General features: G+C 39.0%; 1 protein-coding gene across 4 annotated transcripts in view; it reads left to right on the top strand.

Annotated features, from left to right (window-relative positions):
- The window catches only part of DNM3 (dynamin 3), a 169,819-nt gene that overhangs the window by 40,337 nt on the left and 102,495 nt on the right, over positions 1-26,987 (top strand). For 3 of the 4 annotated variants that reach the window (XM_066192055.1, XM_066192053.1, XM_066192056.1), the window contains exons 13-15: positions 507-555; positions 2,201-2,230; positions 8,896-9,009. In XM_066192055.1, coding sequence (XP_066048152.1) covers positions 507-555; positions 2,201-2,230; positions 8,896-9,009 — 193 coding nt within the window. The remainder of the gene's footprint in view (positions 1-506; positions 556-2,200; positions 2,231-8,895; positions 9,010-26,987) is intronic. The other variant, XM_066192054.1, reaches the window with a different exon arrangement.

The raw sequence follows: 26,987 nt of genomic DNA, 5'->3' as shown, positions 1-26,987 counted from the left end.
CTTCATCCATTGGTTGTATTTACACCCTCAAAGTGCATATAAATATTAGAATAATATCCAAAACAAACTGTCAAGACAAAGCTATTAAGGAGCCTCCAGCAGGGGAGGATTTTGTTGTACTGCTCTAAATAACAGAAATGGCTTGCTTTTTGTCTCTTCTGAATATTTATAGAGGCTAATGTTTCCAAAGTTACCCACATGAGCCATAATTTCTCTGTGCTTTTAGTAACCTTTACCAATGCAAGAAGGATGTCGTTGCAAAGGAGATGACTGGTAGGAGCTGTCTGCTGTGCGTGTCCCTTCTGTCCTTGGCAGGCAAATATAATCAGGCAGAAAAGCAGTTGAAATATGCACATATATGCAATGATTTTCCTGTGTTTCTTTTGCTGTGTTGATCTAGCTTTCTCTGCTGGAATCAAAAGTAACTATTACTGCTAAAATTATTCCTCAGGAACTGGCTTAGTTCAAGTTTCTTCAGCATAACTCTTTTCCTCTGCTTCCCTTAGTGCCCAACAAAGAAGCAGTCAGGTTAACAAAAGTGCAGTGGGAAATCAGGTAGGCACCTAACAGAGAATGAATAATGGCATGTGCAAGTTGATCCAAGCTGTTGGGTTTTCTTGGCTGCATTTTCTGTTTTAAGCATATCATTTACCTTTGTTTGCTTCAAACATACATAAATGTGTCCTCATTGCCTCGTTTTGCTGCACTTTTCAAAGCCACCTGACCCGTATTGTTATCATATCATCATTTACTGTTTAGCATTTCTGCTGCTGCTTGCACTGCTGGGGAGTGTCTTCCCTTCCATGCTGTTGAGTGCCTTGAATCTCTCATGTTACACATCAGTGTTTTCTCATTAACTGCAAACTTGTGAATTTCAGAATCCCAAATGCTGGTGAGTACTTGCCTGGGTGTGCTTTGTGTGTTTTGCTACTCCTGTTGTGTTCACAGCTAAACAGCACTGAAGGGCAAGTCAGCAAGCAAATGTGGATTTGCCTTTACCTCTTCTGAAACCTTTCAGCTGACATCACAAAGTTGTTGACTGTGTACCATAGGCCTTTCTCAAAATAAAGAATAAGTGGTCGATGCTGTCAGATGAATTAGCATCTTCACTGAGATTTGTTAATGAAATTGTTTCATTTTGTCACCTAAGAATATGGGATTGATTCTGCAAGGTGCTTGCTGCTCCTGAGCCCGCCTTCCTTCTCTGCATTTGTGTGGGTCAGGGGTTCTCAGTACTTGGCAGGATCAGTCCTGTTCTTAATATGAGGTGAAAATAAGGAAACTGCTATGATTTGGAGAGTTTCTTTCTGCTCTCTTTGAGGTTTTTGCAAAGTCTTAAGCAGAAAAAACATTGCTATAGAACTAGTACATACTTGAGAACGAAGTAAAAATAGTAGTAAAATTAAGATGATGAAATTTTGTATAATTACCAGTATTGAACACCTTCCTGATGTTTTCACATGCAGTTTGGTGAAACAATGCTCAGGAGGTTTCACGTTCTGATCAAGGGTTTCAAATGTGACCAATGAGTTTAGATCCAAGTAATAAACCTGAAATTTCAGGAAATCTCCTATTCTGCTGCTGTTGTGGACGAGAGTTCTTGGCAAGAGATCTAGTCATCTTTTTGGGGCTAGAAATTCAATCTCTTCCTCTCATCAAGAAATTGCTAGTTATTTTCAAGATATTTCTTAAAACAATTCAGCAACTTCTTGGATGGTTCCCCACAGCCTGACCAGCATGAGTGGCATTTTTGATGTAATATATGGTTTGGATTAAAATGAAAAAAAAAACCCCTCGAAGGTCTAAACACTGCAATGGCTTCAAAGAGCAGCCTCTCCTCTCTGAGGAGAGATTTCCTTCTTATCTAGCTGTGCCGGAACATGTGTCAAACACAACGACTGTCATCACTTTGGAGTGTCCCATAAAAGGAAAAGCAACCAATTATCTGGCTCTTCAAAAATACACAAATAAAATGAATGATTTTTTAATTGGGTGAATGTTTTCTCTCTAAAGAAGTGAAGAAAAAGCTTGGCGTTTTAAATTCAATGTTGAAACTTGGTTACTTCTGGTATAAAGGACTTTGCTGAACCTTTTATTGTAGAGATAATAAACAGATGTTTGTAAGTTGATTGTTTGGAGTTGAAAAGAATGAGAAAATGTTTCTGAAATAAAACTTCATTTTTGCAATTTGCTATTTCAGGGAACCAATCTACCGCCTTCAAGGCAAATTGTACGAGCTAAGTTCTGTAAGCTTTATTGTTGCTTTTTCATTTAGCTTCTCAGAGGGCAAAGTTTGTCTCTAACTCATTGGTTTGTCCAGTACTTGCTGCTAAACTATTTAATGTTAAGCTGTCTTGTCTGTAACACTTCCTCAACAAAGTGTAATTGCAGTTCATCACTTAACTGCTACTAACCTGCTGTTACCAGTCTGAACTAATATAACTTAAAGTGTTGTAGAAGACTTTGCACAGAATTAATATTTTTATGATTTACCAAGTTTCTCAAACTAAAATGACTAATTAGTGTTTATTTTGTTATATAACTGGAAAGCAGTTTTTATCTGATGTAAATGCCTCTATTCATAGTAAACCTCTCTTTGAAAGGTGGGCAAATAAGTTTCTGGTAACCAAAAGGAAACATTAGCTCTGGTGTAAATGAACGTGCTGTTAATGGATACAGGTACTGTTCTTGGAGGTTTGTTTATGTCAAGGAATTACTTTTGGATAGAAAAAGTGAGTTTTATGAATGAAAATATTTAAAGCCTTTTTAACATTCTTTTCATAGCACCAGGAGGATCAATATGTCACGGAAAGTCTCTTTTCTAACCCTTCCACTTCATGAGTAAATAAATATGTGAATGTCTTTAATATTACTAATTAGAATTAATTGTCTAAACTGCAGTTAATTTTATAACAAGTTACTACCGGTTCAGTGAGGTAAGGTGTAAGAAATAAATTTGTTTTGTGTGTATTCTTTGGCAATATCTGTGATAAAAATGTACATTTTTTCAGTTTGTTGCCACATCATGAAATTCTATTAATTGTCATTTTAAACTAAACCTATATTCAGTTATGGAAGAAGGACTAGGCAGCACTGATTTTAGCAGCATTTGAATTGAACCTATTGGGGAGATCCAGATCACTGAATTTTCCCAAAATAGTGGGATACTCATTTGCAATACCTTGCTTTTCTTTTTTGGTAGCTTGCTTTGGACTGGAATGATGCAGATAACTGTTAACTATTTCCGTGTCTCTTGGAAATAAGATGAGCACAGCAACATCTTATTTTTGGACAATAACGCAAATTCCTCTTAGCATGTTTTCCTCCTTTTTCCTCTGCTACTTATTTATCCTCTCACGCTTAATCTTTGGCCTTTTTTGTTTGTCTTTTCTTTGCTACCGCCTGAGGTTTTGACCTGACTCCACAAAGTTTCTTTTTAAGCCACAGGTTAGTCTGTCTTCTCATTTCTTGAAGTAATCTGTGCAATGCTTGGTTTTACACGGCACACCAACAAGGTTTGGCTCCTGAAAGCTGACCCACTCTTAATTGCGGATCTTGTGTGCTGAGATTTGTTTTGGTGACTAAAATTCAATGTTTTAAGCTCCCCTTTATGATAAAGCTTTAAAGATGAAGGTGTCATTGCACCATGTGCCCAATTTGTGTGCGTGGAAATGCAAGACACTCAAATTATAGGAGATTATATATAATTTATAGGAGATTATGTGCTTTGCTTCTGTGGCAAAATCTGCTGCTGTGCTTGAAGTAGCCCTCTAAATGGAGAAGGGGCTTAATGTGAACTGTGAGTGTCAAGGCACTGTCCAGGTGACGTGGAGATTTGGGTCTGAGGGCTTTGTTTGACCTGCCTCTCTTCAGTGTTACACCAGCAATCTGATTAATTTCTTCTGGACACAAGTAGCATTCAGAACCCCATCAACTGGCCTGAACTATAGTTCTAATAAGTAACTTTTTCCCTAGTAAACCCTTCTTTTCTTTTCCTTTTTTCTTTCTTTCTTTTTTTTTCCCTTTTAATCCTGTCATGTAGCATACTTTGCTGTTTCTTTTCTTCAGATACACTTAAATCCTGTTATCTTGCATGACCCAGGAAAAAAATGTTTATAGAATTTTTTTAAGCAACCGGATGGAAATGGAGACTTGTGCCATGGTCAGTGAGGTGGTCATGAAAAATCACCACAAAGCTGTTCTGTTAAGAAATGTCAGTATTTCTATGAAAGAGGTTGTGCCCATGAGCTAACACGTTCAAAAATATTTCAAAATTTAGCAGCATGAGATCTGTGGGTTTTGAATTTTCCCTTTATCAAGTCTAGAGGAGTATTGCTGTTCTAAACGGCCTTTAACTATTTATTTTTTTAGGTTAATATCCCTTCATGTTTGACTTAACTCAGTCTTTGTTTAACTATATTTGGAAGTATATTTCAATTTTTTTACCCCGAGAGCTTTGCTCCAGTAAAGACTAAATTTTTCCTTAAAGCAGACATATTGTTAGGACTTCAGCCACTCGCTAGTTTTAAGTTATGTAATATGTTGTGCAGTGATTTGTAGGGAGGCAAAGTCACAAGATCTTGGTTGTGTTCAGTATCAGAACAGATCTGATCAGTTTATGCTGTGACATTTGGCAAATTACAGTGAAATACTGTAGTAGGCTTCCCTCTAAAACGTTACAGCTTCTGTAGTGTGAGGATCTTCATGACTGAATCCGAAGAACCAACATCTTGTAAGGATGCCTCCCTGAGTAGTTTTTGTAATTTTTATTCTCTCAATGTGCTTACTATTTGGTAGCACTTGTTGTAATGACAGTGATTGGAAGATAGAGTGGTACTGGGAGTTGTGTTCTGGGTTCAGAATTGTTTCAGTGGAGTTACACAACACAACTTTAATGGTGTTACATTAGCAAGTGCTGCCGCTTGTGTTGCTGTGGAAGTGTCCAGTCTCATGATTCTCACACTTGTGCTTCTCTCTGCCCAGTTTCATGTATCTCACTTATCTTGAAATCATCCTTCACATAATTCTTTAGGGAATCAGAAAATGTCCCATTTCTTTATATATATTTATTTTACAAACGCCTTATTTGATTTAACGCAATAAAGTCATGCAGCAACACATAAAATGTGCTTATTGGGTCAAATCCTGCTTTCCTGTTTATCCATTAAGTGGTGGAGAGTAAGAACAACAAATATGATTTGGGTTTTGTGCAGCTGAACTCTGAGAAAATGATTTCCTTCTGGCTTGTTCATGTGCATTCAGAGCCTCCCAAGTTTCATTTTTCAGTCACCCAGATTAGGTATCAGGATCCTGAAGGAAGGAACTGTGTCATCTCTTGTTCATCCTGTGCATGGAGTCCAGCTACCGGTCAGAATATTGTCTCCAGTAGCTTCTGGCTGTGCCCATATTTTCCACCTTCCTGAGGTTCATAACTCATGTCACCAACATCCGCTCTGCACAGAGTGACATTTAGGAACGTGATAGAAAATAGTGAAATGGATCTCTTAGATACAACCCAATGAGAAAATGAGCTAGTGAGAACAATAATGAAACACAGTGTTTTCAGTTTTCCAGCTGAAGTACTATAAAACATAGCTAACACAACAGTTTAAAAAACTTCCAAAATAACAACTCTCTATCAGAGTTTTTTCAGCTTTCAAAAGTGTTTTTGAAAATCTTACCTTCTTATCACCTGTGGAGGAACAGTTTTAAAATACAGCTTGAGAGTTTTTTTGTTTGAGAATTTGGGTGGAGTCTAAGGTGTAATTCAGCTTGTCTGGAAGTGAAACTGTGTTCCTTAATCTCACTTTTTCTTGCATTACACCTTGATCCAACGTCTCCCTCTCCTTTACATCCAGCACTGATGCTGAGCCTCCCGTAAGTGTAGCTTTTTGGAGTTAACAGAATGTTCCTGGGAAATGGGAAAATTCAATGAAAAGGGCATGAGACTTAGCACACCAAGCTCATCTTCTCCTTCTTGGTGTCCCCTGGAATAGCTTCCTAGTATTTTAGATTGTTATGACCTATTGTAGAGTCCAGGATAGTTTAGAGAACTGAGTACTCTGCTTTCTCAGAGGGTTATAGATAAACAGGTCTAGAAATTTCACATGAAAATCACACACCCAGAATATTGCTGTAGGTTGGTGTCCTGCTCTTCCTGCAGGGTTGTGTGGGAATGACAGCTGGATCTAATCCTTGGGACACAGGATTTTTGAGGAAACAACTGGCAAATTCCTTCTTTTATGAGACAGTGACCAGGGATTGTCCTAGCAAATCAGCTTGCTTCTGTCCACACCCTGTGATGATTGCACATTTATGGGGAGATATGTTGGACTAGAGCAATGCACAGTTCTTACCTTAGAAGTATGGAAACCTTCAGTGCTGCTTAAATGCTTTGTATAGTTTAGTTTTTAAAATGTTGGTTTGGTCTGTTCTGAGACCTCTACCATAAATGCCTTCTTGTCCAATTGAGAAAATTGGACTCTTATTAAGCTGTTACAGAGCCTGTGGTAATGGTGGGGGAAAGGATGGGATAAGCAGAGAGTGCTCCTTCCCTTCCCTTTGAAGTGCTCGTCATCTGTAAGGTTCTTGAACCTGCTGCTTGGGTGTTCCTGCCTGGTTTGCTTCTAGAAACCACCTCTTTATCTTCACTGACATCTGTGTTCAAATCTTACCTTCCTTTGTGATATTTCTCCAAAACATTTTTCTCCAAAGCAGGTGCTGGGCAGACTGCCTGGGCTTCTTGTGTGTGGATATGAGCTTTATATGGAGTGACATGGCATTTTCAATTGCAGACAACGTGGTTCAACAGCATCCTCTCTCCCAGCCTCTTATTTCAACATCTTTTTAGCATGGGAATGTGTGCACATGTGCTGTGAAGGATTGAGTCTGCTGCGCAAATGTAACTCTCCTTGCTGCAAAACTAAGTTCAAGTGAATGGAGCACCTTAATTTTGTTGCTTTTCCCCATTTTTCCCCCCTTGCTTTTTCAGTGCAGAAAGAAAAAACAGAATCAGTTTGGTTCCACAACTTGTCCTGTGGCAGCTGCCTGAAGGCCATTACTCTGGCTGTATATACATGTTACTTGTTTCCTGTTAAAAACTTATTTCAATAAACATCATAAAATAAAATGAGGGTTTGATGGGTAATCAAGTTCTTATCAGTATGTTTCCCTTAACTTGCACTTAGGCAAGCATTCCATGTGTGTTTGTACTCAGTAATGCCCCACTCCACTTAGATTCCACCCCCCCATAAACACAAAAATTAAAAGTTGTGACCCAGTTTTGTAGAAACCTTCGTGGAACAGGCTATTCCATCTAATCTGCTTGTGCCATATCCTTGAGTCACTTTACAGGAATCATGTCCAGTTCTCTGATCCCTTACTGTGGCTTCAGAACCAAAGCCATGCTTTCCTAGATATTTTCCTACAGGCTGAAAACTTAAAGTCTGGTTTTGGATCTTCAGGACTTTTCTTACACTGCAGGCCTGGTTGGTAGTAAGTGGGAAAACACATTTATCTTCCTTGAAATGAAACTGATACTCTTGGATTATGTGCATTTCCAGTACAATTTCCTGCTTTTCAGGTGCAACTTCTTTGGTTGCCCCAAAGAAGTATAATTCAGCCCCTTACCCTGGGTAAAAAACAAAGCTGTTTTTTTTAGGAGCTTACGTGAACATCCAGGCTGAATAGGAGTGAATTCTGGTTCTGAAACTTTTGTAGAGGGCAAAGAATAGATGGTGAGCCATGCTCTTCTTTGGTGAGTTGTTGATACTGGAGTTACTGGTCTGGTAAAGCCCTATGAGGAGAATATTGGTCTCATAGATTTCTTTAAATACAAGAGGAAATTCATGTTTGATCACACAAGTCAGTGCCCGTGGGGCTTGTTGAGAGGGTTCTGAAAGGTTTCTCAGCACTTTTTTCTGCCTCAGTATTCCATTGGCAATTGAAGGGTGTTGCTGTGGGGAGAGAGAGGAGAGCTGAGGTGCCATGCATCTGTGGCTGGGAGAGTTCTGTTGTCTTGTTCAGAGTGTGATAGGAAGGAATGTTTGCTTTCTCATACTGGAAAACCATTCCAATGAAATTGAAAGTTTCCATCTCATCTGTAAATGAGTTTTCATGGTTATTCTCTTCTGCTGTGGAGTTGTATCCTTTCTTTTAGGTTTCTGTTGTCCCCCTTTCTCTGTGTAGCCTCCTGGTCTTAGTATTTATAGGTATGTTCCCATCTGTTCTTTCATCTTTAGCTTATATCTATTTTATAAAGCTTTGCTTTACCTATCTCCCCCCTAATTTTTATTTCTGCCTAAGGTTTTTTTTTTCTCTTTTCTTTTTTTCTTCTATCCTGTGAGATGAAAATGGCTCTCACATGCCTCTCCTTACCGCTTCCTGCCTTAATTTTCACTTAACTTTAGAAGACCTCTCCCCTTTGTCACTCCATACAACTTCTGAAAATTCCCAATGTGTGTCAGAAGCCACTCACTTTAGGAGAATTCAGGTGCTTTTCCTGGTACCCAGCTTTAGAGATGACCTTAACAATTAGACCAGAACAGTGTAGTCAGAGATTGTGTGGACTTTCACAATGTGTTCATATAGAGCAAATAAATATCTCCAAGCTTACATGATCCTTAACACTCTTACACTTGCTGTAAGTACAACATTCTGATAGTTAGGCTTCTCTCTTTCTCCAACCTTCAGACTGAAAATATTATACTCACTTTATTACTTTTTTTTTTGGAATGCTAGAAACCTGCAAAAACTCTTTAAAATTCCCAGAGACTGAAAAAATGCACCTGTTCTTGTTTCATTTAGCAAATCTTTATTTAAAACAATGAATGCAGCAGCAGTACTCTGTCAAGTGACTAATGAACTAAACTTGTACCTGACTGCACCTCTGCATAGGTCATCCGGAAAGGCTGGCTCACCATCAACAACATCGGCATCATGAAAGGGGGATCCAAGGAATACTGGTTCGTTCTGACTGCAGAGAGCTTGTCCTGGTATAAAGATGATGAGGTAAGGAATGAAGAACTCTTTTTTTCTATTGGGTAAAACCCCAGTATTAATACAGTATTCTGATACCAGTGTAACATATTTAACCAGTTGGTGTAAACTGGAACTGAAGTGATTGTTTTAAGGTTTTAGTGTGTTCTTTAAATTTCTGGTTTGATTCATGGAGAATGCCGACTGTCTAAGACTTCTGTTGAAACGCTGATAACAAATACAGGGTGTGGTGTGGGGAATTTTTGTTTCACTTTTTTCTTCTCTTCCTGTGATTTCCACACATTTGATTTAAAAAAGAAAAATGGAAAAAAATCCCATGCTGTTTTGAAATATTCCGCTTATTGCCCTATCCTTGCTTGGGTTGCTCTTGTACATCTACTGCAAGTTGATCATAAATTGTCTGGGTAAAGTTACTTCTGAAAGTAACTACAGCAATTGATTTGATGAAAACAACTGTTCTCCTTATGTTCTGAGAGGATGAAAAGCCCATTTGCAGAGTTCTGTAGCTGGTTGGTGTGGATTTTCAAATTTGACAAAAAATGCACCTTCATGGGTGATCACGAGGTGAGTAATATGGAAATAAAGAAAAGGACATCCATGTTGCTCGCTTTGAATATATTGTTAGGCAGCTCGTCTGTTCTGTTTAATGACTTTTTCAACAATTTTAGCCAAGACTCCAGCAATATTTTGAAGGTTAAAACGGGATTATGTATGCTATCAGATTTATGGTAAAGCCTCTGTGAGTTTTTTAAAGGTTTGTGTCGCATTTTGTAGAAAAATAGGGCTACATAAAAAAAAAAATCCTATGATTTCCTATTTGGGTGTTCCCCCACCCCTCTTTATCTTAAATTTAAATGTTTTTAGTAAAAAATTAGTGATTATAGAGTGAACCAGTGCAATGGATGGAAGAAGCACTGGTGAAGAGAAAACTTTAAATGAGCTCTAAAAAATCACTCAATCTTTTCATCTTATTCTAAGTAAAAATCAAAACACTGGGTGATTCCAACAAAACAAGTTGATGGGGACTATGCAAATTCATATTGTGTGTAAACTAACATGGTGTTTCACTGCAGTGGATTTTCGGGAAGCCCTGGGGAGAGGGCCTGCAGTGCATAAAGCAGAGCTCTCCCAAGTCCTGCAAATCCAGTATGTGGAATTCCTTCAGTAACGCTGCTGAGGGCGGAAGCTGTGCTGCTCAGAAATGGGGTTTTTCCCCCCAGTCCGTAGCTATTTTGGGATAGACCTTAAAGCAGAGGGACAGATTAGGTTAACCTGGAAGATTTTGCCCCTTGCCCTTTTATTTGAGTTTTAAAGGAATTCAAATTTAGTGGAACAGGCAAACCGGTGCATGTCAGACAGAGGGGAGGAGCCAAGACGGGTGTCAAGAGGGGAAGTTTTACTCTAAGATTGCTGAAATATAATTTGAAAAAATGCCGAAGTGACTTTATGAATTTGAAAATTTGAAGCTGTTGTTTTTTGCGATCTACCTTGAAGCCACTAGAACCGGCTTTCTGAGGTCAGATACAGGCAACTGTAACTGAAACAAGCAATATGGCAAAATCAACACACCTGCTGTGTTTTGTCTCAAGCAGTTGGAGGTGCATCCAAGACGAGCTGTGGTAATTTTTTTAGGTAGTTTTGGTGTTGCTTTTTTAAAATCTGATTTTTGTTTAGTGTGAAACATAAAAATTCCTGAAAATCCTAATGGTGTGTCTTGTGCTGTGCAACTTTAAAAATAAATAGTTTTGATAATCAGCTGGGGAGAGTCAGCTGGGAAGCTCATGAAAGTACTCAGAAAGAATGGCCACTGTGTGATTTCCATATGCATATTTTAAGATAATGTCTCTTAATTGCCAAACAGTTATGTTTTGAGAGTCATGAAAATGTCAGTAGTTAATTCAGGCCATGGGAGATCACTCAGGAATTTCTTACAGCGGTAAAAGGATAATAGCGTGAAATAATAGCAGAGTACTATTCCGTGCTCTGCTGGTGAAAGAAGTTGCTCCTTAAGTACAGATTAGCTGTATAATTTGATTATTCTGTCCTGGAAAAGAGTTTATAAAGTTATGATTTTTTTTTTTTTTTTTTTTTTAAATTTTTTTTTTTTTACTGGACCTTCTCAGTAAGACTGAAAAATCAGTAAGGCTCCTCAGCTGATGGCTGGAGTGGCAGTGTGGGGTGTTTCTCCCCAGTGAGATGTGCAGTCTGGTGATGTGCGAAGTGACCCCTGTGTTTGTGTGTCTGGCTGTGCCCTGCGAGGTCGTGGGGAGTTCAGAGCCCCCAGCTCCTGGTCGGGCTGGCCAGGAGCCTTTCCATGGCAGCTGGGGAAGGTGCAGGGTCAGCTCTCACCTTGCTTCCCTCGCCATGCTGTGGAGTTTGTGCCCTCTGTGCTTGTACCCAGTGTTTCAGCAGCTTTGTACCAGAGAGCTCTGACAATGTGCTTTGCAAAGCTCCAGTGCCTGCTGGGGCCTCCAGGGCTGTGTACCCCCTCTAGTGTAAGCTGAGCCTGTCTTCTAGTCTGGACTTTGCTCTGAGATCAAAATCGCTAGTGGTGGCTTGCTAGTGCCATTAGAAGGATGTAAATTCCTTTGTGAGGTGCAGCTTTATAAGTGATAAATCCACAGTGTAATGCATTTAGAAGCAAGTTGGTTTGGGAAAAGATTTCAAATTTTGCTGTATGATATCAGTATTAGAAAAGAAACAGTTGTTTTCTTCACATGGTTTTGTTACTGTCAGACACACCAGGATTTTATTTGTGTTGAGAAGGATTCAATGCCTAAGAATGCTTTTTACACTTGCAGTTCTGGAAAGGCCAGGTTAATGTTTGAACAGCGTGCATAAAGCAGTTACGGGATCAGTTCTGTGAGAACTAACATGGATCAGGTTCTCATCCTGCATGCAGTTGCTTCTGTTTGTAACTTTGCTGTGTGACCAACGCCATGACTTTGTGCTTTTCTACTTAACAAACAAGCAAGGGAAGTGCTGTGTACTGGCTTTGAGGCTGCTGTAAACAAGTGCGAGATCAGCACACTCAGTGACCTCACAAATACTGACTTATTTCATAGAGGATTCCATGTAATCCTAGCTGAAGAATTATAAGGCACATCTGCACACACAAATTATTAAATCTGAACATTTTAGCTCTCAGTTGTTATTGTTTTGTTAAGTAGCATGAACTAAGGTTTATTGGAGAGTCAACCTGCAAATCTGAAGTTTGTGAATTAGCCACTTCTGCATTAGGATGAAAGGGACTTTGGGAATGTGGAATGTCATTTTAGCTTGTAAATAAAAAACCTCTTTACTGTAAAGATGGATGCCATTTGTAAAGTGGTGTAGCATTGTTATAGTGCATGGTCACAGAATGTGATTTTATTGTTCTCTCTAAAGCATCCAGAGATTTCACTGGCATTATTGCTGTGCAAAGGATGCCAAGCTGGACTCTAGGATTAGAATTTCTAAACATGTGAAATTGACACTGGTGGGGGAAATCCCCTTTAGTCTTATTTCCAAAGAAAATATTTCCATTCTGTTTCAATAGTAGGTGATATTATTGTCAATATCCGGTGATGGATGCAGTTTGTGTTACAATTTCACAGTTTGTTCCCAGTTGTAAAATTATGTGAGGTTTAAGAGTGAAATTACAAAAATAAGTGAGGAGGTGAGAGAGTGGAAAGGGGAGAAGTTACTCTAAGGTCTGACAGTGTGTCTGTTTACAAAATGAACTTGCCACACAGTAAGCTGCTCTTGGCTTCTGTGGCGAGCAGGAATGTCAGGGAGTTTTATACAGCAAGAATCGAGCGATGCATGGGAAGCAAATGGGAGGACAGAACGTATGGAGGTGCCACAGGGCTGCGGATAAATCAGACTTACTGTTAGTGAGTCCATGAGAACAACTAGGAAAAGAGTACTATAGGAAGCACAGTAAGAATTTCAGCAGTGGGTTTTATTGTACTTCACAGGCAGTGCTGCTTTGACTCTGGGCTTGGTGACTGACCGGCCGTCTGAGGTCCAGAGCGACTCTTGGCTGGAGCTGGTGCTGCAGATGCTCTGGGCTGTCAGAGCGGGGTCCCACTGGCGGCTGTCCCTCAGGCTGGGTTGTCATGCGACTGCCTGTCTGTGCCTGCTGTACAGGTGAGAGGATGTTCTGCACAGCAAGTGTAGACAGGCAGACACATGACAACTCCGTCCAGCCAGTCCCTTGGAGCCATCGCCGCTGCTGTGCAACACTTTGTGCCAGTCCACTTTGGGGGGTGTTTGTTGGGGGGAACACACATAACAGAATTAAACTTTAAAACATTGGCAGCTGCAGAACAAGAACAGAACTTGATTTTATTCAGAAAAGGAGCTTGGTACATGAGTTATCATTGTGCCGACACATATCAGGGATGCGATTTCAACAGACCGCTCACGCTGAACATTTGGAGAAGCAAAAAGAACCGAAGCCATGGTTTATTTTATAAGCAATTCGTACAGGGGTTTTTGCCTGCATACTGTACTCACACATAGTAATTTAACCAGATGTTTTTACTCTTCGTGGAAGCACAGAAATACTGAAGTTCAAGATAAAGGATATGTTTATACAGTGCATATTTTCTAGGACCAGATAAGTACAATAATCTGGGATGTTAAAAATAAAAATCTTTCTGTATAAATGGAGGCCACCACTTGCACATTAACCCCATTATAGGGAATGTGCTGGAAAGAAAACTGGTTGCATTTTGGATCAGTTTTGCTGATATGTGTTTGCTGTACATGTGTTATATTCCTTTTAGTATTTTAGTTTGCATGTTATTTAAATTTTGCTTTCCCTCAAAATCTGTACTTTCTGACAAAATAAATTAACCTCATAAAACTTCAGTAAGTTTTTTCCCGTTAAATGTGGACTATAATAGAGATCAAAAGCATGCAAATAGCATCATTTCACATCACAAGATGTGCTGCTTTGCTGAATTTTCTCTGTACAGAATATACACAGTGGCTGTAATCCAGCTTTGCAGTGGCATTTTGCAACATCGCTGGGGTATTGTTTCAAAAGGTATAAAACCCATTGGAGCCTTAAAGGGAGAAAAGGACAGTTGTATTCATTTTCTCTACAGATTAAATGTTTCTGGTTTGTAATGGTGTTCTTGAGTCTCTGTTGCTCGCTAGTGCCACCATAGGTAAGCAACAAACTTGTGCTTTCGAGCCCTTCTCAAACACATCCCATTCAGAACAGCAGCCAAACAATTTTAAGTCCACCCTGAAAACTGATTATTAAGGGATGAAATTACCAGAGATTAAAGGTGGGGATAGTGCTGAGGTTTTATATTAAACTAATAATAATTCAATATGTAATTTTTTAGGCGTTCTGTCTCTAATAATTTTGCCATAAAGAGTAATATGCATTTTAGTTAATATACAAATTGACTATACAAGTTAAGTTTATCAATTATGGGAATAAATTTTTCCTTTAACCTAACAAGGTGGAATAAGATAAATAAAAGAATCAACCATAAAACATGGCTAACTAATTCAGACATGAAAAATTAATGCCAGTGCATTAAATTGTTTGTCTTTATAAAATGCTTACTTGAATTTTTGTAGCTCAAAGTAAAATTTTAAGAGTATACTTTAAGTTGACATTTCTTCCTACCTGCTCGACCATTTTGAAGAAAAACAGAAGTGGAAAATTAGAAATATTTTAAAAAAAAATATAACACACTGATTGTTTCATAGATTTAATCAGATTTAACGGCTGCATTTAGTTGCTAAAGAAATGAAAAATCTTTAGTCTGGAAGAAAACTAGGTCTCACTTTGTGTGTTATGGATTCTTTAGTCTGGAAGAGAATTAGGTCTCACTTTGTGTGTTATGGATCCTTCTTGAAATAACAAAGAATTGTACAGTCAAAACCGTTGGCAACCTATCGTACAGAATATGGGAATAGCAGAAGTATGCATTTTCTAGAATAGGTTTTCTGTTAACAACTGTCAGGGAGGTTGTGCTGGGAGGAAAATCATAAGTGGAAACTTTGTGCCGTCTTTCTAGTAACTGTGCACAAGGAGAATTCATCAAAGAATCAGCAAAAAGCTTTACGTCTCGACAGAGGCAAGTTTGTTTTCCCTTCAGTTAATTCACTGGGTGCTCCTAGACATGACTAGATAAGTATCTCCACTTCATTTCTGTTTAAAAACTGAAATTCCTTGAAATTGTAGTTAACTTGCTTAAAGAGCTTAACATTTTTGTATGCTGTGTCTGGTTGACACATTGAGTCAGTAAAGAGAATACATGGAAAATATTTTAGAATACTCGAAACAAAAAAAAAAAATTCATGATTGCCAATAATATATTAACAGAAACTTTTGATAAGGGCCTGAGTTTAAATATTGGTCCCTTGGAAACTGAATTGAGATAGGTATTCCCTCCAGTAGTGATCAGGACTCTTTATTTAAGGGAAAGCTGTTATTTTTAGATACTGCTTTGCAATGCTGTGTAAAATGCAGTACAGAACTACAGTAGAATAATTCAGGAAAGTTTCATTCTTAACTGTGGCATTTCCTGTCTTTTTGTAGGTTTAAACCTGACCCTTAATAATATTTCAATTAAGAGTTTCTTTTCTAAATAAAGTACAGTTCAGGAAGCAAAGCGTTTTACAAATAAAAGTAAAGTTACGCTCTTGGTTAGAATCTATTATTTAAAAAAAACCCAACACATTGAAGTTTAGACCTTTTCATTTTCCAATTTTCTTAACAGATTTTGATTGAAAGAATATAGTGAACATTCTGTGTAGAAGCCTGGAATTTTTATGCAGGTATTTTGCTATTTTGGTTATAATATTTTCCATCTAGAAATGATACTTGGGTGGTCTGGAGGCACAGTGATAGTACAGGAAGGGGGGAAAGGAGCATGGGGGGGGTGGCGGTGTCTTTATGCTCTGAAAATACAGATGCACTAAATTGCACTGGCAGTGATAATGCAGGAGACAACATGCAGCTTAATGACAAGGCAGAAAGATGGCAAATGACATGGTTTTTTTAAAAAGTAGTTTTTTTCACGTTTGGATGCTTATTTGATCTATATTTATTTCTGTAAAGTTAACTGACTTTCCCCCACCCTTCTCTCTCTTTTATTTTATTTTTAACCTTAAAGGAATAGTTAGAAAAGGTTTGGAATATTTTCTTCCTCTTCCCTATTTAATTTTTTTTGAGTGTACTTCAAAAAAATACACTCCCTAAAGATGAGAGAAAGTCTATTATATTGAAACACTCAACTATTTAAATGTTCCTACTGGCTTCAATGAGCATTTTATGGTAATGTGAATCAGTTCATACAACAGGCTTAAGCATTGGTATCGTCCTGGCTCTAGAGAACTCTCACCATGATTAGTATGCATTGGGTCCAGCTAATTTTTTTTTATTCATTACAAAAGGTAATGTTTGGTGGTATTTTGTTTTTTGGGGTTTTTTTCCCTCTTGAAATATTTATATGCAGCCTATTTGTCTTTGTTGACATGCATGTTTAAAGCATCTTGTTTTATAACTATTGAAATAGCTTCTCTGTGACTGTGATCAACTAGAAATTGTTTCAACCAAACCAGCAGTGTTTTAAGAACTGCAGAATCATTTAATTCACTTTGAAAATGTTTTGATTACTGAGCCGAGGTCGATATACTTCCTTATTCATTGCTAACAATACAGCCTTTCTTTCCATATCTGCTGCTTTGCACTCTGCATTTCCCCCCCGCCTCCTTTCCAAGCCCCATGCCAAGGGGGCCTCCTCGATCTCAGCCTTACAGTCTAAAAATGTAACTTTGAAAAGTCATGGGTGTATGGGAGGGGAATCACTTCCTAAATCCAGAAAGGTCATTTAAAATAAAGATTAATGCAAATAGTAGACTAGAGATAAGAGAAACACTCATTCCATATGTTTACATCGTCCTTGCTTATTTAGCAAAAGTTAAAACAGGCTATCTGCAACACTATTTTCATGGAGAGCTGATTATTCCTTGGATAACAATATTTCCTTCCTTAATTTCTAGATCAAAATAAAATAAAAAAAAAAAATAGCTTTGCCAGTAAGCATTAGAGAGAAAAAAAAAATTGCAAACTATTATATTCCCCTTGAAAGCAAAACTGAGCGAGTTTCTTAACAAGATTTGGAAACTTTTTCTACTGCTTAAGCAAAATCTAAGTCATAAAACTTTTCAGATTTGCTCTGCCTAAGACAGCAATCATATGTAGACATTGAGAAATATTAATGCCAGTTTGACTCTAGTTCCATTCCTTTAATTTCTTCCTGTTGCTTCAGATTTTCTCTTAATAACCACATTTAACTGTGTGTTGTACCTTCACTTTAAAGCAGAACAAGAATAAAAATTCCATCTACTTGTACTATAATGAATTAAACCCCACAAAGTTAATCCTAAAAATAATCTTCTGAAGAAAAAAAAAAAAAAAAAAGGAAGAGAGGCTGAATAACTTGCAAGTGTATATATACATTAAAAAGGAGTTTTTTGGTCAAAAGAAAAGTTTTGCATGGAGGCAGAGGGAAATGACAGTGCTAGTCCTTGCTTTGTGTAAGCTTTAAGGCAGCCAGTCCAGGCACCATCACACCCAACACTACGTGACCAGTTCTCCCCAATAGCTCCTCTATTGATTATTGAAGGAGCAATGGAAAAGATTATTTTTTTTAAATATACAGATTTTTTTTTAAAAAAAATGTATAGCATGAAGGCTGTCTAAAATACAACACACATTCTGCAAAGTCGGCTGGTTATAATAATAATGGCAGCATATTTATGCTAATTCTTTTTATAGTACAGCTATTCCAAGCCTTCCTGGCAATAATGAGCACCATATAGGTGGGATTTTTTTCTGGTTGCAGTAGTTTGTTACTACTGTTAACTTTAGGGGAGCTGACTCTGGAGTTCGGCTGGTATCAAATTGCAGCCCAGACTTTTTGTATTATTTTGTCCGTGGGGATTTCATTCAGCCTGAGGGTTTTTTTCCCCTACCAGGACAGCTGGAAATTCACCAAAGCAAACTTCTGCATTGGTTTACAAATTCCATTTTTATCAGTGGGATTCAGGACAAAGTAACGTATCGTTTTGAATGGTACAAGAGTTATCAGCAATTCAAAGTACACATGAGAGCGGCAACAAGCAATCGGTCCTGATCACTCCCAGGCAATGTCCAGCCAGGTATCGGGTTGGAAAGCTCTTTCTTCCCTTTTATTTATTGATTGATATTTTTTTTTTTTCCCATCACATCCTGATCTTTAAAAGGTCATTTTTCCTGACAATCAAAGGTTTTGTATTCTACATGGCAGCAGCCTAGCATGGAGTAGTCAGTTTTTCTATGGTTTCCCTCCCAGTTTTCATTAGCACATCTAGCATAAGTTACTTGCAAAGAAGTTCCAACTGCATATAAAAAACTAAGTACAGTTTTCCCAGAGGTGATATATTTTACAATAATTTAAAATATTATTCATGCATTCTTTTCTAGTATTTTATTACTTTAAGCAAAAAGAAATTTTAAAATTGATCTTCAGATCATAGATCACAACAGGAACTATTCAGAACACATACTTCTAGCAAGCCTAAGGAAAAAAAATATACTTCTTAAATATTTATACTGGCAGCTACAAGTAAAAAAAAAAAATTAAATTTACCTTTTTAGTTTGTGGGGGAAAAAAGCTTTATTTTAAATTTAAAAAAAATGAATAAAAAAGAAACGACCGACTTTAGCTTTACTGTTGTACACTTCTCTAGGCAGTGTACCTCTAGGAAATATACCTCTCTCATTTCTTGCATGGCTTTTAGTGCACCATCAGAGCTCCATCTTTCTTGCAGTGATGACTGGAGGAAGGGGGGAGGGGAGTCACCTAGGTTCGCCAGGTCATAGGCCAGGTGTTCTTCCAAAGTAGGCCTTACCAGAATGTCTTCCCCGCTTTATTCTGCAGTCCTCCTTTTTCACAGTGTCCCTTAGCGTTTCTTATTCCCTAGTGTGCAAAACCTGTGAAGAAAAATACTGGATATGAGATCTGAAAGGAGCAATGAGTGTCTTCTCCTTGGCAAGAGCAACTTGCGTCCCCAATAGTCCACGCCGCCGCTTTCCCTTGCCCAGTCTAACCAATGTGCAGACTACTGTACAACAGCATTGTCCTGAACAGGTAGTCTGAACACTGGGGCGACGGAGCAGGATCTCCGGACGCGTCTATTTATTTATTTTAAATCCTCTTTTAGTCTCGGGGAAAAACTGCCTTCCTGCATCACGGGTTGTGCTCGGCTCTCGCTCACACTCTGCAGCACTCACTGAAACACACTGAAGTGCTGTGATTTCCAGTCTTGACGTGGCACATTTGCAGCAGACTGGGGATCTGGCAATGAATTTAGGACCAGGAAAAGGGGGAGGGCTGGGCCTGAGAGTCCATATATGGGATGATGTCACCCTGGGGAGGTTTGGGTATGCACTGTGCCGCTGGTGAGACCGCTAGAATTGCCTGCTCTCAGACATGGGTCTGTGTATAAAATGGTACCAGATGTTTTAGTGTAATGTTAAGCAGTCATTTCATCTTCAGGCCAGATTTTTTTCTTCAACTGGGCAGGAAGTGGGCCCCAGTATGGAAAAGCTGTAAAAAGTCAAGATGTACAGTTTCACTGCAGCCAACAGAGAGCGAGTTAATGTAGACGCAGAATTTGCTCTTTTGTGAAGGCTGAAAAACTGAATTTATAAAAAGGATTCTGCTCGGGAAGCTAATGTAATAAGCCAGTGCTTATTTTCTCTCTTTTTAATGAATCTAGTTGTGCTTTTCTATTTTGGCATTTCAGACCCAGAAAAGGGCAAATAGGTTCATTTTTTCTTGGAACTGTCAGCGGCATGCAGGCTGCCGAGACTTGAACAGTAATTAGAGTTACTTCCTGAAAGTGAAGCCCCCATGAAAAGTCTGGAGAAATGTTCTTTGTCATAGCCTCTACATGAGTAATTAGTTCCACATGTGGCCTTCCTATTTCCCTTCAGCTATTTTGGCTGGCTGGTTGAATACTTTGCTATAGCTCAAGACTTAAAGAAGCTTTAAAGTTTTCATTTCAAGCATCCACTGTGAAAATAGCTATTTCTGGTGTCATAATAAATTGCTTCTGGTAGATCAGTGCTATTAGGCCTGGCATTGTTTTTCACTGGTAACCCTGCTGGTCCCATTTTTCTTTTAATGGTGCTTGGTGGACTTATTCTGCTGAATTTTATCTTTGATGTTTACCAGATCTATTGAATTTTGCCAACTATGACTTTACCGTAGATTTTAAGATATTCTCCCCACAGGCAAACAGCCTTTTTCTCCGGTAAATTTTTTTTCTTTGTTACTCATTCTGTTGAATCTAAGTGTTGTACTTAGATTTACTTTGTTGTGTGAGGTTTTTTGGGGTTTTTTTTGGTTTTTTTTTCTCTTTTTTTACTCCGCCTTAGCCCATGGTCTAACACAAAAGCTAACAGAACAAGTTAGCTCTTCTCAAGTTGAACCTGGAGGTGATTGTATCTGGGTCTGGGTATGTACTGGATGAGAATTGGTGCCAGCAGTTCTTTTTCCGCCTGGAATTTTGAGGCAAATATCAGTATCTTGAGAGGTAGATCTCCACCAGCTTCCTGGACAGGACAGTATGTAAATTTAAATGTGTGCTGTGAGCTCTGGTGTCCTAAATAACTTCAGCATGATTTAGTTCTTTCTAGGTGCCGGCAGATTCTGAGAGAGCCGTAACTCCTAGAGGAGTGCACAGGCAGGTTGCGGAGCTCTCACTTCAAGGAGAATGGATGCAACAAACTTGGATGCTGGGGAATTGGAGTCTCAGTCCAATGAAAAGGAAAAGTGACCTTCAGTCTGCTTTTTGGCGGTGGCAGGCCAAGCACTGAGTGTCTCTTTCAGAGTGTGCATCCTGCAACTCTCTCATTTGGGTCACAGGGGGCTAACGTGTATCCAAGCAGTGCTGGGATTTCTTGTTTAATTAGCAGAGGTAAAGTTACCGAGACGTTTAATGTGATGTGTCCTTCGCTTTCTTAAAGCCAGCAACAAGTGTGTCAGAGGGAGTGAGCTGGTGGACAAGGGCTTTTGAAGATAAAAATGTAACAAGGGAGAAGGTAGAGCACACCCTGGATAAACCAGGAGGGCTCCTTGTCTGTGCATCATTGCATGTGTAGGGGCTGGCTTTTTTATGGTGTTCCTACTTGGCACTTGCCTTGTGGAAGAAGAATACAATTTTGGAAAGACTGAGGAGTGATTTTTGTGAGTGGGACCCTCAGTAGGGTAGTCAGATTTTCCCGAGTGAGGAACTGTCAGAGATTAATTACTGTAGGTGTCACCAAGAGCAAGAAATTATGTTGTCAAGGAAAGAGAGCATTCCAGGGATCTTCTTTCCATACCAGCAGAAAGGGACACAGGCTAAATAAAACAGAAGGCAAAACGTTAATGAACCAAGCAGGTTTAGGGCTGAGGGAAGTGAAGTTTGGAATCTTGCTGCCAAGTGCAGCAGCATTAGTCTGTGAGTTTTTCCCGAGATGGTTAAATAGAACCAGGATAGCTCCCCACCCTGCGGCCTGGAAATTTGTTCCCTGTAAGTTTAGTTTCCTGGCAAAAGCAGAACTTCAGAGGAATGAAGGAGAAGAACGGGGGGTTTGGGTTTTCCTGGGAGCCCAGGAAGATGCTAAAGCCTTGTTTGGGAGAACCTCTAATACAGTGCAAAGCTATTCAGACCGCTAATGTGCTTTTTCTTTCCTTCCTAAGGGCTGCTCAGCTGCTTACACGCATCTGTCTTAGATGTTTAGACCAAATCCCTCCTTTTCTACTTGATTTCTGTTTGGAAAGGAATAGGCCCAAAAAGCCATTGACATTTCCATTCCTTCTGAGACCAAGTTCAGACTAGACTTGAAATATTTGAAATCTTTCACTAAATAGCTCCCCATCTCTACAGTGGGATTTGAACTGCTTCCAGTCAGCTTCCGAAGCTGTCCTGTACTTTCAGCCATCACGGCGGCAGCATGGCAAGCTGCTTTCATGGTTGCAGTAATCTCCACTCGGAGAGTCAGTATCAATAATAAACTGTTACTCATAGTTTATACTAAGTGCCTTCCAAAGGTAGCGATAAACTTTCATTTTTCATGAGTTTATCATCATGCTGATGTTCCTGCCGTGCCTCTGAACTCAGCCCCCTGATTAAATTATTTTCCACAAGCTGACAATATCCTTTGATTTTTAACTTGGAGGAAACTCAGGATTTTGAGAAGTCCAACTTCTTCATTAATGCTTTTTGGAGGACCACTGTGAAAAAGAAGATAGCTTTATTTCTGCTGGATTGGTTCCTTTCCTGGCAGACAGCAGTGCCAGGCCATTCTTCGCACTGAACAGGATGGACATCTTTGAAATGGTCATGAAGTGTGTGGGTAGCTCAGGAGCTGTGTGCTTCTTGCTTGTAAAACATCCCAGACTGCATTTACGTGGTGAAGTGGCTGAACTGCCATTAGTGTGCATTTTTGCGTTAAAAAGTTATCATGGGAAGGGTCTGGACAATTGTAAATTTTGTATCTCTGCTTTGTAAAAGCACCAGATATGATCCAGGGTACTCCAGAAGAGTAAGGGGGATGTCTGCTGCTGATAAATGAGTTGAAATAATAGCAGGTAATTGTACAGAGCTATTTTTTAAATTCTCTAAGAGAAAGTCGTCTGCCATGATTTGCTGTAGCTTTTCTTGCACATCCAGCAGCAAAGGTTAACCCTTTTTGGCACTCAGTAAGCTCAATCATTATTTTAAAAGGATTAAAAATAGGTAGGCATAGGATACAGGCAACAGTATGAGCAGGCTGTCATTGCCGTCAGGACAAAAAACCCTGCAAAACTACCTGCAGGGTCTATTTTGGATCTGAGTGAACAAGGCAAGTAGAGAATTAAATGCCAATGAGAGTGAACAAATGCAAGCAGTCCCAATTGTGTTCACTTTTATGCAGAATGCTTGGGGTATGGATGGAAGAAGGAAGAGGGATAATGTAGGGGCAGAAGAGGTGAGGGTGGAAGAAGCAGCAGCACATGAGGCGAGAGTATCTGATTCTTGCTTCTGTAGAGTTTGGGAGCTTTCTGTTAACGAATATAACTTACGGTTGGACAAAGCCTGATGCAGTCCTGCAATCCTGTTGTTTCTTGGTCTTCCACTGCAATCAGACTAATTTTTTAAATTTTAAATTTACAAAACAGAAAATTTGTCCTTTAGCAATATTCTTGCTTCTGGCCAGTACATGTAGGCATGATTTGTGCTTTTAAGTAGCTGTGCCCATTGTTATGAGTACATGCTATTGAAGTGTGGTGCTCATTTTCAGCTTGTACCATCATCCTCATGTGTTGTTTTTAGCAATATTTGTGGTGTCCGTAAAGATTGTGAGGCTGGCAGGAGTTTAGCAGTGCTAACTGAAGCCCCCTTTGGTTGGGACCCCTCTGCGAAGGTTACAGGGCTGCTCAGAGCCACATCTATGTGCTGCACAGTTTTCCAGGCAGTCTGGTCTCAGTATTGCAGTCAGTGATTTGATCTTTTATAAATTAGTTTAGTACAGCTCTGGATAATGTACCAGCCTAATGCCCCTCTGTTGTATAGTTCCTGTAACACATAATGGACTGGTGAAAACCACAGTCTCTAACCACTCTATTCCCTGCTCCCAGTCCTTTTTCCATCCTCTGTGCCTTACCACTTGTCCCCCTGTCCTCTCCCTTCTCGTCAGACATGGAGTTTGGATGCTTTAGGATACTTACTCTTTCACCTGCTCTTTCACCTTTGTCTGCTCAATTCCACATTTCTGCTCTATGTGCTTTGTCTTAGACTTTGTTCAGGTTTATGGGAGAAGCACGAATGGGGAGAAGGCAGAGCTGGAAGGGCTCAGTCCAGCTGTTTTGGATATCTGAGATGAAATTCATAACAAGCACGTTCAGGAGCTTGTGTTTCCTTTACCTTTGGTGTGCAGGGGACAATTCAGCACCTCTGAGGTGGACACCTATAGAGATCCACTGCTGATTTCTGTCCTCAGAGCTGGGAGGAACCCAACAGGAGGTTCAAGATCGATGTCGCTTCTTTTTGCCTCTTCAGCAGCCTGGCTATATTCACCCTAGTTGTAATATGTGATCTCTTTCTGGTCTGTATTGCTCAGTATTTTTTCTGCCTTTCTAGCTGGTGGTCAAAGTTTATCAATGAATAATCTGAAACTTTGGAAAAGAACGAGTATACTACAGAGCAGGTGTTTTCATGTACAGCTGACTTTGTGCTCACTGTGCATTTTTCAGTTTAAAGTCTGTGTATGCACTCATGCTCATGTTATATCTAATATATATATAATAATATATTATTATATTTTATATATATTTGAATATCTAAACTGATATTTGGATAGTAAATTGGTTTAGGGGAGCCATGTGTGCTCAGCACAATGGTAACAAGTGATTATAATGGCTGGCAATGTTTAGATTGCATATAGATTGTTTCATTCCTGCTGAAAAAAAAAAAATAACTGCCTTTCGCTGAATTGTTGTGGCCTTAATGGGAGGTATCCTCTCTGCCTGTCATGTTTTTCTTCAGGAAAAGAACAGGATATGGAATAGCTTTGACATTTCCTTAGTCATTGCTTACTCATACACAACACACAATTAGTGGGGATGCAAAATTAGCTGAGCTAAGTTAATTTTCAGAGTGGTGGTGAAGAGCACGATATGCCCTGGATTAACACTGTCCTCTTTCTTGACTGCTGTGATCTCCTCAACTGTGTTTTAGCCCTGAAGCACGTTAGTGTTAAGCTTTTGGACCGTTTATAAAATCCAGATGTGCAGCTGAATCGAGTGTTCCTTTTCCCCACTCAGGCTCAAATGTTTCAGTCAGGTTACCACATCACTGGAATAGCATTGCCTCTCTCACAGGGGATGTCACTTCTGCTACAAAGTGATTGTAGCATTCAGTAGAGCGAAATAACTGCTCAGTAAGGGGGTGCATTTGAGGGAACGTAGGAGCCTGTTGTTTACTGCTTAACAAAAGCCAGGATATATAATGGATAAACTTGTAGTGGTTTATGTTTCTTTTTCCATTCTGTTCTAGAAAAAAAATTCTCTTTGAAAAGCGAACTGCCTGGGTGACTGAATAAAGAGTATACTTCTAGAAGTTTCTAGTCAAAAATCCTGGTCTTGTTGGTTTAAACTGCTGGTTTTGTCTAATTAGACTTTGGGGTTTAATTTACCCCTCAGAAATATTTTTATGAACATTCTTTCTTCTGCCCAACTGAGAGACAGTTTGTTGTTACTTTTGTGGGTTGTTTTTTTTTTTTTTTTTCTGGCAAAACTTTGTGTTGCAGCTATTTCTATGTTTCAGTAACATAATACACTCTGGGGGCAGATCTTGGAGTTCTTTGACTCTAATGAATACCAGTCACGTGAGAGCAAATACATGATTTATTACATGAGTATATTTTCGATAGTAATGCCTGGAGATTTTTTTAGTGGGGGGAAGGGAGATCAAGAAAGAGAAGGATGCAGTTGAAAGAAATCAGTGGCAAAAAGATGTTAACTCTCGCCTCAGGTTAACAGTTCAAGCCTGTGGTTTGCAATTCCAACGTTGTGAATGATCCCAGAACAAAAACATCCATCCTTTCCACATTCAAGAATAATCTTAAGTGAATTGTGTTGTAGAAGCATATCTTGAACACAGCAATATTGCTTAGGGCCTCTAAAACTGAAAGCCATTTCTCCTAGTATTTATTGTCTTTGGCAGGATCATTATCCTCTCTTTATATTAACTGCTGCATGAAGTGTCGTCTTTGTCTTGCCAAAACTTCTGTTTGTAACATAATTTATTCATAGGTTTCTTGCTTTTGATAAAGATTTAACAATAACGAGCCAGGTTGTGGAATGTGAAACGGTGAGTTCCTTTCCTGAGGCTGAATGCAGCAGTCTGTCATTTGTGCTGTGCAGAGGTGTAAACCCTGAGGAGAGGTGACTGTCAAAGCTTCATTGCTGCAGCTCCATGAGATCCATAGCAGAACAACTCATCCTCTTTTATGAAATCTGAATCTGCCTTATGAAATTTAATAAGTGATAGCCAAGGCGTAGTCATGTCTGACTTTTTCTGTAGGGATGAAGATTTAATCACCTACTCTTCCTATCTGAGTTAATTATGTAGACATAAGCATTTAAATTAGAATTAAGGGCCAACTTGAAAGCCTTTTGATTCTCAAAGATTTTGAGATTTGATTTCTGCAAAATCTTCATGCGAACTGGTGAATGATAGTGCTCTCAGGCATAACTTACAACCTCCCTAAAACGTTTAATATGTGTCTTGATGTGGGAAACAAAGAGTTTACAGATCAACAGAATGTTGTAATTTTTGTTACATTGCCATTGATATTTATAGTTGCTTTTTTTATCAGTGTCTCCAAGGAAGAGAGGTTTCGAACTTCCTCATTAGCACTCTACGTATCTCCCTGTTAAAAGAAACAAATTTTTGTCACTTGAGCTTCTGGAGCCAAAAGAGAGATTGTGTCCTGCCTTCATGGCAGTATGTGTTGGTTGTTCTTAGCTAAGCAAGGGATGATTTATCAGTTTAAAATTCAGATAAAGCTGAGCTACTGACAGGCTTTCTCTGTTATTTACTTCACCTGTCTGCTTTACAAATAAAGTTTCAGTGCTTTGCCTTAGCTGTAGCTTTACACGCAGTGCAGAAAGATGTGTGTTAATTGTGGCTTTACTAGTGTTCTCTTACCAGTTGAGGCAAGAGGTGTTCTAAAAACCTGTGAGCCATCATGTAGGCCTCGTAGATATTTCTTAGTGTTTGACAATATCCAACTGCCTAAACTGACTGTAGCTACTAACCAGTGGTTTAGTAAAACATAAATTCAGTCTTGTTATGTTCATAGTAGTTTCCTTTTGTCAAATTACTAAGCATTTTCAAATGAATGTGTAAGTTCCAGAAGAATGAAGCAATTTACTGACAGTTTGAGAGAGGAAGTC

This window comes from Chamaea fasciata, unplaced genomic scaffold (assembly GCF_029207755.1).
Source record: "Chamaea fasciata isolate MVZ Bird 193981 ecotype frontalis unplaced genomic scaffold, bChaFas1.0.hap1 SCAF_10, whole genome shotgun sequence".
NCBI lineage: Eukaryota > Metazoa > Chordata > Aves > Passeriformes > Sylviidae > Chamaea > Chamaea fasciata.
The sequence above is the reverse complement of the archived record's forward strand: the minus strand, read 5'-3'. Positions and strand labels throughout refer to the sequence as shown.